Source organism: Oncorhynchus mykiss, chromosome 4, assembly GCF_057628025.1.
Source record: "Oncorhynchus mykiss isolate SJ-2025 chromosome 4, ASM5762802v1, whole genome shotgun sequence".
Taxonomy (NCBI): Eukaryota; Metazoa; Chordata; class Actinopteri; order Salmoniformes; family Salmonidae; genus Oncorhynchus; species Oncorhynchus mykiss.
In genome coordinates, this window is record NC_143025.1 from 36,290,644 (window position 1) to 36,305,437 (window position 14,794).

General features: G+C 42.7%; 1 protein-coding gene across 2 annotated transcripts in view; it reads right to left on the reverse strand.

Annotated features, from left to right (window-relative positions):
* LOC110521746 (trafficking protein particle complex subunit 8) overlaps positions 1-14,106 on the reverse strand; it is an 85,717-nt gene extending 71,611 nt beyond the window's left edge. The window contains exon 1 of one of the 2 annotated variants that reach the window (XM_036969360.2): positions 13,573-14,106. In XM_036969360.2, the coding sequence (XP_036825255.2) occupies positions 13,573-13,729 (157 nt within the window). In that variant the 5' untranslated portion in view covers positions 13,730-14,106. The remainder of the gene's footprint in view (positions 1-13,572) is intronic. The other variant, XM_036969359.2, reaches the window with a different exon arrangement.
* Between the last annotated feature and the right edge of the window lie 688 nt (positions 14,107-14,794).

Sequence of the window (14,794 nt, forward strand, 5' to 3'; positions counted from 1 at the left end):
TGTGCACCCTTAAAACTGGTTGACCTTCCTTTGGCAGCAATAGCCTCAACCAAATGTTTTCTGTAGTTTTGGACCAGACCTGCACAATGGTCAGGAGGAATTTTGGACTATTACAAAACTTTCAGTTCAGCAATATTCTTAGTATGTCTGGTGTGAACTGCTCTCTTGATCACAGCATCTCAATCGGGTTGAGGACAAGAATCTGACTGGGCCACACCAGAAGGCGTATTTTCTTATTTTGGAGTCATTCGGTTGTTGATTAACTTCTGTGTTTTGGGTCGTTGTCCTCTTGCATCACCCAACTTCTGTTGAGCTTCAATTGGCGGACAGATATTTGCAGGAGAATGTAAGGCTGTCTTGATAAACTTGGGAATTCATTTTTCTGTTGCTGATAGCAAGCGGTCCAGGCCCCGAGGCAGTAAAGCAGCCCCAAACCATGATGCTCCCTCCGCCATGCTTCAGAGTTAGGATGAGGTTTTGATGTTGGTGTGCTGTGCCTTTTTCCCTCCACATTGTTGTGTGTTCCTTCCCATCAACACAACTGTAGTATCATCGGTCCACAGAATATTTTGCCAGTAGCACTGTGAAACATTCAGGTGCACTTTTGCAAACTTCAGACGTGTAGCAATGTTTTTTTTTTGGAGAGCAGTGGCTTCTTCCGTGGTGTCCTCCCATGAACACCATTCTTGTTTAGTGTTTTACGTATCGTAGACTCGTCAACAGAGGTGTGCGTGTTCCAGAGATTTCTGTGTCTTTAGCTGACACTCTAGGATTCTTCTTATCCTCATTGAGCATTGAGCACTTTCTCAATTTTTGACAATTTTGTCTTACCGTGGACTGATGAACATCAAGGCTTTTCTGAGATAATTTTGTAACACGTACCAATCTTTATGCAAGTAAACAATTCTTTATATTCGGTCTTCTGAGATATCTTTTGTTCGAGGAATCAGGCAATAGTTATTTCCCTCATTAAAATGCAAATTAATTTATAACATTTTTGACATGCGTTTTTCTGGACTTTTTTGTTGTTATTCTGTCTCTCACTGTTCAAATATACCTACCATTAAAATTATAGACTGAATTTCTTTGTCAGTGGGCAAACATACAAAATCAGCAGGGGATCAAATACTTTTTCCCCTCACTGTAATTCCAAGAGGTTCACATAATTCCTCTTGCCACTGTATATAGTCAGTCAGATTTTAAAGTAACTGTCCAGTTTAAATCTCACTTTAAAAAAAGTTCATATTCTGTTAAGTTATTGAGTTATTGACTAGTCGTATGTGGCCAATGCATAATTTGGAGAACCCCCCCCCCCCCCCCCCCCAAAGAAAAACACTTAAAGTGCCCCACCTAAAACATTTCCTCAAAGTATGACATCATACTCCTGAGAAGGACGACATGGCCAATCAACGGTCTAAATGCATGAATATTGTTAATGACCAGTATACACCCCACCATTTGGTTGTTGGGGTACACCCTTTCCAACACAAAAGCTGCCTTTTAACATAATTACCAATTTTTGGAAGGAAAACAATTTCACTCATATTGTAAGTAATTACATATATTTCAGACATCTGGAAACACTGGACAAAAAAAAGGAAGGGGATGTGGTTAGTTTGGTTAATGTCAGTGAAGATGTTTAGGCCTATATATGAAACATAAGAGTCCCTTACATAAACTAACCTATGGACAGAGATCAAATTAAGTGTTAAACAAGACCTAGGGCCTATGGCTAAATACTTTTGACTACCGCTAACATTATCATGGGTGAGTACAACCGGACAACTGAGCATGCACCGAGTCTCACATATGCCCCCACCCCAAAAAAACACTTATTGGCATTCGCATATATGATATTTGGCTAAATAAAGCTTTGTTCATGCGAGGTTGTAGTAGTAAATGGCCATGTAACTTATGGTAGTAGTGTTTTCCACAAGAACAGAGCAGCCAGAAAATAGAAAGAGTAGCCAGCCAGTGCCCCCAGCCCAGCGTGGTCCAGGGATGCTTGCAACCGGTGTGATGTTTATTGCAGAAGGAGCTCTACTTGTGGCAGCCTCTGGTTCATTCTAATGCCTTTATTCTATCTGTAATAGGTATTTCTATCCATCAATAGGAAAACATGTAACATCACAGTAAACATTTCAAAAAGGTATGACATACATTTAAATAGGATTTTCTTACAGCTTTACATGTGTAGTTACCGGAATAAGAGTCTCGATAGGCACAATGAGGCCAAAACTCCAAAATGTCCCATGGACACTGTTTTTGTCATGCCTAGTTGCCAAGTCTAGTTGTGCTTCAAATAGTCAACTTCTCCATCATTTACAGCCATGCTAAACCTCCCAGAAGAATCCAAAAGAAAAACAGCATTTCTATAGTTCATATGATACAATGGGTTCTGTCCAAAAAAAATCATTGACAATAACCAATAATTAAATTATAATTTGGCGCAGCAGCCTAAGGCACTGCATCTCAGTACAAGAGGCATCACTACAGTGCCTGGTTCGAATCCAGGCTGTATCACATCCGGCCGTGATTGGGAGTCCCATAGGGCGGCACAAAATTGGCCCAGTGTCGTCCGGGTTTGGCCATCATTGTAAATAAGAATGTGATCTTAACTGACTTGCCTAGTTAAATAAATCCAAATAATCAGTAAACTCTTCAAGCAGCGCATGTGTGTGAGAAAACTAGACATCACATTCTTGCTTTATTTGTCCATGTCCCTCCACAACTTGCCTCTACTTGAAAGTGCATTGGAGCCTAAGGGGAGGAACCTTCCCTCTCCCATGTGCTATGAGAAGGAGGTGATGAATGGTGAAACAAGGGGAGAGAATCTCAATTGCATTTCCTTCATTCCTCACATCCTCTCTCCTTCTCAAAACCCATTGGATAAGAAGGTGAGAGGGGAGGGAACTTCTCATTCAAAGGGTTTTGAGGAGGAGACGAGGAGAGAGGATGCAATGAAACAAGGAATTGCAATTGAGATTCTCCCAAGGACAGACGAAGCAAGTATGACAACTATTCATGTTTTTTGACAGTGCCAGATTGACTGAGCTACCATAATACCCTTGGCCTGTCCAGAAACAACCCCTACTGCCCAGTGTCGAGAAACTTGTAAGATCTGAGAGGGATTGATGGGTGGTGACACTGAGCGCCACCTTACCCTCTGACAGGCTTGGTGGAATTTTGTTTACACTTGTCCAATTGTCTCAGATCTCAACAAGTGTCTAGGTCTAGGGGTTGTTTCTGGACAGGACCCCACAACCCTTCGGGTGTGTGGTGGACCTACAGCACAACACTTGATGCATTGGTTGGATGTTTAATTCCATTGCTATACACGCACAGATTAGCACAGGTGTAAACTGGACAAACCGACGGCACCCCATCAGGCTGCTCAGACAGGTCTGGGTAGCTGAAAACCTGTTGTAAACAGTGAACGGATACACTTGTATGTCTACTATTCATACCCTTGCTTCATTCCAGCTAGTTAGATATGCAACCAATGACTAACTATAGCTAGGGCATATCTCTAGTCTAGCAATAGATACGGTTGTTTTCACTGTATAGCATAATTTAACAAGATTAACAATTGTTAGCTAAGATTTATCAGTGAGCTAAACATTTACAGTAAAAGGAGTTAATTCATTAGTCTATACACACTAAATATTATACAGAAATTGAGAAATCTTACCTTTGGCACTGTGGCAAGGTTTGGGCAGCAATTAATACATTAATTAATAGATTCATAGAATGGAGTTAGAAGGGTGACCTATTTGAAAGGACATGAAGTGTTGGCTGTGCACTTGACCAGGCATTCCACATTTAACCCCACCCACACTTGAACACCAAAATATCAGTTGTTTTTCCCCCCTCTTTCATTAGTTAGTCTTATTTACTGCAAAATATGAATTGCTACAACGTTTATGTTTCAAATGATGCCTTTTATTAAAACAGAAAAAGGAAGTAAATAGCCTGGACTTAGACATTCAAGACATTGTCTTGAAAAATAAATGAAAGGTTTCGTTTTTTTTAAAGGTTTTCCCTCTCAAAATCACACTTTTTAATAGAAAATTAAATAAAAAAAAAGAAATGGATGTTCTAAGTCCAAAACAATGCTTAAATCACATCATCAAACCACTTTTGAGGTCTGGGGGAAAAATCTGGTAAATGTAGATCTATTACGTGTAGTTACCCTTTAATTCAAGTGTGCACTTAGCAAGAAGCTGTTAAGCAGTATTTTTGTAGCTCACATGTGATTGTAGAGTTTGCAAAGCAAATACCCACTAGATTGATGAAAATAATCATAGCATTCTGCCAGGTAAGCATGGGCTACTTTGTAGTTAACATTTCATTGAGAAGGTTTTTAGGAAAGCCTTTCATTTATCATCACTACAAACGCCTACACAAATTGGTGGATTTGTGAACACACAGACTAAAATAAGCCCATAGAAACGCATTGGGCTTATTTTTGGACAGATTGTTGGCAGAAGAGTAACCTCACTCTTCCTCTCTGCTGTGTTTCCCTGTCATCGGTCGCTTTGTGACTGACAGGCACCTATCCAATCAATAGATTGCTAGAAGATGCATATAATTCATTCTAGCAGGAGAGGGCACAAGGGACTAGCGAATTGAAACTAAACTGAAAAGTAGCTTAGTGGAAAATGTAGCCGAAAAGGAGTTTAACCGACAGCCGGCGCAAATAGAGTACCACAGTATGAGTCATAATACCCATAAAACCTAGGGGTCAAACACGGAAATGGTTCTAATTGTTATACTGCACAGGGGATTTCAGAAACACTTTAAATAAGGGCTGTGTTTTAAGTTGACACCAGTGGTGATTTTATCATGTAAATCTTGGTGGGGCAAACTAAATAAAAAATGTTTTAGATGCATGCCAGTAAACCCATACCACAACACGAACCAACACATTAATTGCACTATAACGGTGACAAACAGCACCCACACTGTTAGGGCCTACATAAAGCTGTCCCAACAGTAGAGTTCCAACACCTTACCACTGGTACACCTGGCTATCAGCAGAGCCTTTCTGGAAGTGAAAAAGTTCATTCAGCCTCATTTAATGGCTTTAAAAAAAAATACATTGCTGATATTGCTGACTTGCTTAAACAAATGTGGTTTCTACTAGAGGTCAGATTATGATTTTTCAACGCCAATAACGATTATTGGAAGACCAAAAAAAAGCAGATACCGATAAAAAAACATGTAATAAAGACAATTACAACAATACTGAATGAACACTTATTTTACCTTAATATAATACATACAACTAATTTAGTCTCAAATAAATAATGAAACAGGTGGCAACCCTAAGTCTAAATATTGCTGTTACACTTTCAATGTTATGTCATAATTATGTACAATTCTGGCAAATTAATTACGGTCTTTGTTAGGAAGAAATGGTCTTCACACAGTTCGCAACGAGCCAGGCGACCCAAACTGCTGCACATACCCTGACTCTTTTTCAGGCACCGCATTGATTATATGCAACGCAAGACAAGCTAGTTAAACTAGTAATATCATCAACCATGTGTAGTTAACTAGTGATTATGTTAAGATCAATTGTTTGTTTTTTTAAAGATAAGTTTAATGCTAGCTAGCAACTTAGCACGGCTTCTTGCTGCCTGCACTCGCGTAACAGGTGGTCAGCCTGCCACAGTCTCCTCGTGGATTGCAATATAAGTCGGCCATAATTGGCGCCCAAAAACGCTGGTTACCGATTGTTATGAAAACTTGAAATCGTCCCTAATTACTCCGCCATTCCGATTAATCGGGCGACCTCTATTTTCTACTGGCATTTGAGATGTATAAACTACGGCAGAAGAGGATGACGAGCGGATAAGAGTCAATCCGAAATTTCATCTTAAGACATTAATGGGCGAGCTAGGATGGACGTAGTGAATATAACTATTTGTTCAGCACTTTTGAAATGTACAGTGACAGAATTACAAACATGTGCCATTCTTACAGTATCCTCCCTGTACATTAAGTCAGAACCATAGGATAAATAAAGGGGGCATATAAGCAGACAACGAAAGCTCTTACAATATTCGATGACATTTCTCTAAAACAGGCTACATGTGCACCACCAAGTCAGAACAGTACAGTCACGGCCAAAAGTTGAGAATGACAAATATTAATTTCCACAAAGTTTGTTGCCTCAGTGTCTTCAGATATTTTTGTCAGATGTTACTATGGAATACTGAAGTATACTTACAAGCATGTCATAAGTGTCAAAGGCTTTTATTGACAATTACATGAAGTTGATGCAAAGAGTCAATATTTGCAGTGTTGACCCTTCTTTTTCAAGACCTCTGCAATCCGCCCTGGCATGCTGTCAATTAACTTCTGGGCCACACTGATGGCAGCCCATTGTTGCATAATCAATGCTTGGAGTTTGTCAGAATTTGTGGGTTTTTGTTTGTCCACCCACCTCTAGAGGATTGACCACAAGTTCTCAATGGGATTCAAGTCTGGGGAGTTTCCTGGCCATGGACCCAAAATACCGATGTTTTGTTCCCCGAGCCACTTAGTTATCACTTTTGCCTTATGGCAAGGTGCTCCATCATGCTAGAAAAGGCATTGTTCGTCAACAAACTGTTCCTGGATGGTTGGGAGAAGTTGCTCTCGGAAGATGTGTTGGTACCATTCTTTATTCATGGCTGTGTTCTTAGGCAAAATTGTGAGTGAGCCCACGGTCTTGGCTAAGAAGCATCCCCACACATGAATGGTCTCAGGATGCTTTATTGTTGGCATGACACAGGACTGATGGTAGCGCTCACCTTGTCTTCTCCGGACAAGCTTTTTTCGGGATGCTACAAACAATCGGAAAGGTTCATCAGAGAAAATGACTTTGCCCCAGTCCTCAGCAGTCCAATCCCTGTACCTTTTGCAGTTTAACAGTCTGTCCCTGATGTTTTTCCTGGAGAGAAGTAGCTTCTTTGCTGCCCTTCTTGACACCAGGCCATCCTCCAAAAGTATTCGCCTCACTGTGCGTGGAGATGCACTCACACCTGCCTGCTGCCATTCCTGAGCAAGCTCTGTACTGGTGGTGCCCCGATCCCGCAGCTGAATCAACTTTAGGAGACGGTCCTGGCCCTTGCTGGACTTTCTTCGGTGTCCTGAAGCCTTCTTCACAACAATTGAACCGCTCTCCTTGAAGTTCTTGAAGAGCCGATAAATGGTTGATTTAGGTGCAATCTTAATGGCAGCAATATCCTTGCCTGTGAAGCCCTTTTTGTGCAAAGCAATGATGATGGCACGTGTTTCCTTGCAGGTAACCATGTTTGACAGAGGAAGAACAATGATTCCAAGCACCGCCCTCCATTTGAAACTTCCAGTCTGTTATTCAAACTCAATCAGCATGTCAGAGTCCTCTCCAGGCTTGTCCTTGTCAACACTCACAGCTGTGTTAATGAGAGAATGACTGACATGATGTCAGCTGGTCCTTTTGTGGCAGGGCTGAAATGCAATGGAAATGTTTTTTTGGAATTCAGTTAATTTGCATGGCAAAGAGGGACTTTGGAAATAATTGCAATTCATCTGACCACTCTTCATAACATTCTGGAGTATATGCAAACTGCCATCATACAAACTGAGGCAGCAGACTGTGAAACTTAATATTTGTGTCATTCTCAAAACTTTTGGCCACAACTGTAGGTGAAATTAGGAAGGGAATCGGGACCAAATTATTAGGGTGAGGCAAATGGGCTACTAACAACTTACTACACAACATACACTTAGTATTACTTTCTTAGCTACAGTATACATATCTCCCTCGCATTATACATATTTTATGCAGAAGCATACAAGACATTTTTGGACTCACATTGTGGAATGTGGCACTACGGTCCTTCGAGGCAAACGTTGTCATCAAATTCTGGCATACTCTGAATTTATGGTGCTTTCAAGACAACTGGGAACTCGGAAAAGTAAAATCATAATGACGTCAGTAAGCGAACTCTAGATAGAGGCCCGAGTTCCCGACTTGCAATTCCAAGTTGGATGACGGTTCAAAACATTAGTCCCCCCAAGTTTCCAGTTGTCTTCAAATCAGTTCTCATTTGTTTTGAGCGCGGCAGAATTGATTGACACCATGGCCAATGTTGAATGTTAATCCTTTTAAGCTTAGAAGAGAGAGACCCTTAAATCCAGACTTGGACCACACATCCACTCTAATGAATAGAAGGCTAGTGTTTGCTTTGCAATTGCTTGCAGTTAGCCACTGATTCCTTCCAAACCACTCATTTTTAGTAGTAGAATGGCGCCTGAAGAAATGGCAGCAGTTTTACGGGCACCTAACCAATTGTGCTACTATGTGGGTTTTTTGCGTTATTTGTAACTTGTTTTATACATAATGTTTCTGAAACCGTATTTTACGGCAAAAAAAAAGAGCTTCTGGATATCACTCACCTCAGATTAGACTAAGATTATTATTATTAGATATTTTTTCCAACAAGCAGGACCCACAGGATTTACTTTGAACACCCGACAAGGCCAACATGCCCGTCATTTCCAAGATAAAGACAAACAGGTACAGAGAACACAGAGCGGGGTGCCTCGTAAGGAACCACAGACAGCAAGCGGCAAAGCTGCCGTTACCGTCAATATTACTTGCCAACATGCAATCACTGGGCAATAAATTAGACGAGGTACGATCGCAAATATCCTACCAACGGGACATCAGAAACTGTAACATCTTATGTTTCACTGAATAGTGGCTGATCGATGACATGGATATTCAGATAGCGGGATATTCGCTGCACCAGTAGGATAGAACAGCACACTCAACTCCAGTAAGATGAGGGGGGGGGGGGGTGGTCTGCACGAAATCTAAGGAAGTCTCTAGATATTGCTCACCTGAAGAAGAGTATCTTAGAATAAACTGTAGACCACACTATTTGTCAAGAGAGTTTATCCATACTTTTTGTGGCTGTTTATTTACCACCACAGAGATGCTAGCACTAAGAATTCACTCAGTCAGCTGTATAAGGAAATAAGCAAACAGGAAACCGCACACCCAGACGTGGCGCTCCTAGTGGCCGGGGATTTTCATGCAGGGAAACTTAAATCAGTTTTACCTCATTTCTATCAACATGTTAAATGCGCAACCAGAGGGAAAATAATTCTAGATCACCTGTACTCCACACACACATACAAAGCTCTCACTCACACTGCATTTGGTAAATCTGACCACAATTCCATCCTCCTGATTCTTGCTTACAAGCAAACATTAAAGCAGAAAGCACCCGTGACTGGGTCTATAGTGGTCAGATGAAGCAGATGCTAAACTACATGACTGTTTTGCTACCACAGACTGGAACATGTTCTGGGATACTTCCGATGGCATTGAGAAGTACACCACATCAGTCACTGGCTTTATCAATAAGTGCATCAAGAACGTCGTTCCCCACAGTGACTATGTACATACCCCAACCAGAAGCAATGGATTACAGGCAACATTCACACTGAGCTAAAGGGTAGAGCTGCCACTTTCAAGGTGCGGGACTCAAACCCAGAGGTTTATAGGAAATCCTACTAAGCCCTCATACAAAACATCAAACAGGCAAAGCGCCAAAACAGGGCTAGGAGTGAATTGTACTACACCAGCTCCGACGCTTGTCTTATGTGGCAACCTATTACTGACAACAAGAGGGAAACACAGCTGCGAGCTGCCCAGTGACACGAGCCTACCAGACGAGCTAAATTACTTCTATGTTCACTTTGAGGCAGGCAACACTGAGGCATGCATGAGAGTATCAGCTCTCATGCAGGCCTAAAAGACTACAGACCCCGTAGCACTCACAGCTGTAGCCATGAAGTGCTTTGAAAGGATGGTCATGGCTCACATCAACAACATGACCCCAGAAACTTTAGACCCACTACAATTTGCATACCGCCCAAACAGACCCACAGATGATCCACTCTATTGCACTCCACGCTGCCCTTTCCCACCTGGACAAAAGGAACACCTAAGAGAGAATGCTATTCAATGACTACAGCTCAGCATTCAACACCCTCCACCACACTGATCCTCAACACTGAAGCCCCTCAAGGGTGCGTGCTCAGTCCCCTCCTGTACTCCCTGTTCATCCACGACTGTGTGGCCAGGCACAACTCCAAAACCATCCTTAAGTTTGCAGACGACAACAGTGGTAGGCATGATCACCAACAACGATGAGATCGGGAGGAGGTCAGCGACCTGGCCGGGTGGTGCCAGAATAACAACCTATCCCTCAACATAATCAAGACATTGGAGATGAATGTGGACTACAGGAAAAGGAGGACCGAGCATGCCCCCATTCTCATCGACGGGGCTGTAGTGGAGCAGGTTGAGAGCTCCAAGTTCCTTGGTGTCCACATCAACAAACTAGAATGGTCCAAACACACCAAGACAGTCGAGAAGAGGGCACGACAAAGACTACTCCATCTCAGGAGACTGAAAAGATTTGGCATGGGTCCTCAGATCCTCAAAAGGTTCTACAGCTGCAACATAGAGAGCGTCCTGGTTGCATCACCGCCTGGTATGGCAACTGCTCGGCCTCCGACTGCAAGGCACTACAGAGGGTAGTGCGTACGGCCCAGGACATCACTGGGGCTAAACTGCCTGCCATCCAGGACCTCTACACCAGGCGGTGTCAGAGGAAGGCCCTAAAAATGGTCAAAGAACCCAGCCACCCCAGTCATAGCCTGTTCTCTCTACTACCGCATGGCAAGCGGTACCGGAACACCAAGTCTAGGACCAAAAGGCTTCTCAACTGCTTTTACCCCCAAGCCGTAAGACTCCTTAACAAGTAATCAAACGGCTACCGGACGATTTGCACTGCCCCCCCCCCCAACCCCTCTTTTAAGCTGCTGCTCTCTGTTTATCATATATGCATAGTCATTTTAACCATACATTCATGTATATACTACCTCAATTAGCCCGACTAAGCGGTGCCCCCACACTTTGGCTACCCGGACTATCTGCATTGTGTCCCACCACCCACCAACCCCTCTTTTACTCTACTGCTACTCTCGATTTATCATATATGCAGTCACTTTAACTATACCTACATGTACATACTACCTCAACTAGCCTGACTAACCAGTGCCTGTATATAGCCTCGCTACTGTTATTTTTCACTGTTGTTTTTATTTCTTTACTTATGTATTGTTAACCTAATACCTATTTTTTACTTAAAAATTGCACTGTTGGTTAAGGACCTGTAAGTAAGCATTTCACTGTAAGGACTACACCTGTTGTATTCGACGCACGTGACAAAACAACTTTGATTTGATTTTCCAACTTGTGTCATTTTTATGTCCAATGGCCAATGAGCACAGACGTTTTATTTATTATTTATCTTCATATGAAAAGGATTTAAAAATATTTGCCAGTAGATTGTTGACTTGATTCATGATGACTGCTAGCTGGCTAGCTAAGATTTTGAAAGTATGACAGATATAAAATTACGTCAAATCACGTTATATGTGGCAAATGACCGTGCACCTTCTTGAAGGCACTTCTAATGTAACTCCATGGCAGCACCCAAGGGGCTTGAATATTCGGGCACTACTCTTAGATTTGGCAGTGACATAGTATCCCCATGAGTGACAGAAGCCTGAGCAAATCACGGCGCAACTAGAGAAAGTACCAACCCCTAGGCTCCGTATCTTCCGCTGGCTGCCCCACCACTACAGAAAGCACTGGGCTAGGCTGAAACACCTGCATTTTGGAGCTGCCTTAAGCAGAAAAAGAGACCAAGTTTGTATATGTCTTTATTAACTCAATTTTTGCACAAAAAAAAATATGTTTTACATTGTTTGCAAACTGATGTGACCCTTAATGGCAAAAAATATGACATTTTTGGGGGGCTAGAAAGGTGGGGCTCAAAACAAGTGGGGTTCTGCCCCACCTGCCACTGTTTGACAAAATAGCCGTTAGCCAAGGTGTCAGCTAGATATGACACACAGCACGCTGGGATTTGTAGTTTGGCATTATGTTGATGCTAATTTGCATATTATTTTTTATACATTTTTTGCCCTCTTTTTTGTGGTATCCAATTGTTAGTAGTAACTATCTTGTCTCATCGCTACAACTCCCGTACGGGCTCGGGAGAGACGAAGGTCGAAAGCCATGCATCCTCCAAAACACAACCCAACCAAGCCGCACTGCTTCTTAACACAGCGCGCATCCAACCCGGAAGCCAGCCGCACCAATGTGTCGGAGGAAACACCGTGCCCCTAGCGACCTGGTCAGCGTGCACTGCGCCAGGCCCGCCACAGGAGTCGCTAGTGCACGATGAGACAAGGATATCCATACCGGCCTCCACTTTGAGGCTCTAAGGAAAACACTCTGGCACTTCTTCACAGTGATGTCCTCCAAGTCAGCCCCGTCAACAATCTGGACACATTCCTCCAGAAATTGGATTAAATGTGCTGGAAGTTAAACACACACCAAGCGCTTATTCTCTGGAGTTTTGTGAGATTGCCACTCCTTGTTTCCTGCTCCTCTTCTTCTCTTGGGGCCTTGTGTCTATGAGATGACTCATTACTAGACAACTAGGGTTATGATAGGGCAATGACACTTATGGCTATGAGTTTATCACAGCCTGATAATCAAAACCTAGAGCCTTCTTGTTTTTAAAACACGGCGGTTTTCCAATTTCACTTGAGCCATAGCAAAAATAAACACTAGATGTGATTGGTAGGCCTTGCCCTTTGCAAAGATATTATAATGGTACCTATGGGATGGATATGGGTTGGTAGCTAGCTAGCTAGATTACATAATGAGTGTGGAACCAAGCCATTGGATTGTCAGTCTGACCATGAGTAATCTAGCGTTTTAAATGCCAGTGGTAAACCAGCATTAAACCGAATTACGAATACAACCGTCATCTACTCTAGCCAAAGACACTCTGGCGAGTGGCTGCTTAATCCAAGTTCAACTGAATGTCTATTTCTGTCTCAGAATCCATCTTGCTTAGCCAGTTAGCGAGTAGCTACGTTAAGTGAAATGTTGTTGGGCGTTGCTCAGCTAATATAGCTAGCAAGCAGATAGCTGCAACTTCAAGGAAGGGTGTCTAAGCAATTTAGCTAGCTAAATTAGCATGACAAGCGAAGCTTAGTTAACTCCCAAGTCGTCCCTCTCATCCCCGGCCCTAATGGAAGTGGGCCTCTTCCCCGCTGCGTTGAAACGAAAGCAATTCGAACTAACAAACGTTACAAAGGCACTCAAGGCGGTTGCAGCCACACACTGGCAGACATCTTGGGTGTCAGTGGGCCCTATCGTGTGACACATTAAAGAAACAAGACAAGGCCCCTGTTCCAACACCACGTCTGCTACTGGTGGTTAGTCCTTCCTGTCACTTGACTTGACACAGCTAAGTGACGGCGGTAAATGCAATTGGCTAACGTTAGCTTAGGTGGCTAGGAGGACAACATCATGCTAAAGCTAACTAGTTAACAATTGTACACACAATGCCGCAAACATAGCTTTGTTTAAGATGTCTCTGTGTAATGGGTCGGTCTTGAGCATAAAAACGTTTAGTTGTTGTGTGTCAAAGCCCTTACCTTCGGATGTTAACCGGCAGAAGGGCCTTAGCAGCTCCGAGAAATTCAGGTTGTTTTTACGAGTCACTTTCTCCGCATCTTCGCTGCACAGGACCGCCACCATCGGGACAAACGAGTCCTGGATGAATTCCTGCACCGACTGTACGCACTGAGCCATCGCGGTCTGCTTGAGAGGCCCGGGCTACGAAAATGTATTTCTCTCTGGATTTAGATAGTGAAACGCTAACTATCCGCTTCTGACTTGAAAATAACTCCCTTACTGACCGTGAAAGGCAGCCATGTTGAATTCTACAGTTGCTTGCTGTGCACAGTGGTGGTCATGTTAATGCCGCGTTCAAAACAACGGGGAACTAGGAAATCTCCGACTTCGGAGCGTTCAAAATAACTGGGAACTCGGGGGAAAAGAATAGCTCCGACTGGGAAATATCGATTTGAACAGTCATCAAACTCGGGAGCTCGGGCCTCTGTCTAGAGCTCCGACCAGAAGATCACTGACGTCATGATTTGACATGGTATTTTTTTCCCGAGTACCCAGTTGTTTTAAATGCAGCATATGTAGGGAGACCAGACAGTGGCAGCTCAATAGTGTGGCTTGCTACGCCTCCAGCTGTTGGTCGGTTTTCACACAGTTTGAGCCAAAGTTCGAATCAAAATAAAGTTTGATTATTTGTTACAGGTCCGTGTACTTTTTGCCCAATTAATATGTCATATTAGATGACAAGATACAAAACGAGTAAAGAGTCGTTCCTCGTTTATTTGATTTGAATCTGAAATCAAACAACGCATAAACGGGCTGTTTTTATTTTCTAAAGGAAATAACGATAAACTAGATAATTATTTGATCATTCAAATATTATGTTTTTAAGAATGTCACTTCCACAAGGTTTACAACCTTAACGACTAAGCCAATTTAAACTTGATCTGAAAATGAGATCCGAGACATATGGAGGGAGTGACCCACTAGCGTAGCCTCGCTGTGCGCCTCCGAAATGTTGTAACAATGCGGAGGGGTACATATATCGTTCCGCATTGACATGATTGGTTGACGGTCGGTCGGGGTGGGAGGTCCTGTATAAACACAAACTCACTTCCTTGGTAATAATATTTTTACATAAGAAAGCGAGTGTGATTAGGGGTCGACACTGCATGGGAAGGGAGAGAGCCCCTGGGGGGCACGCTTGTTTGAAATTGAAAAGTGTCACATCAATACAAAGCAGCTGCA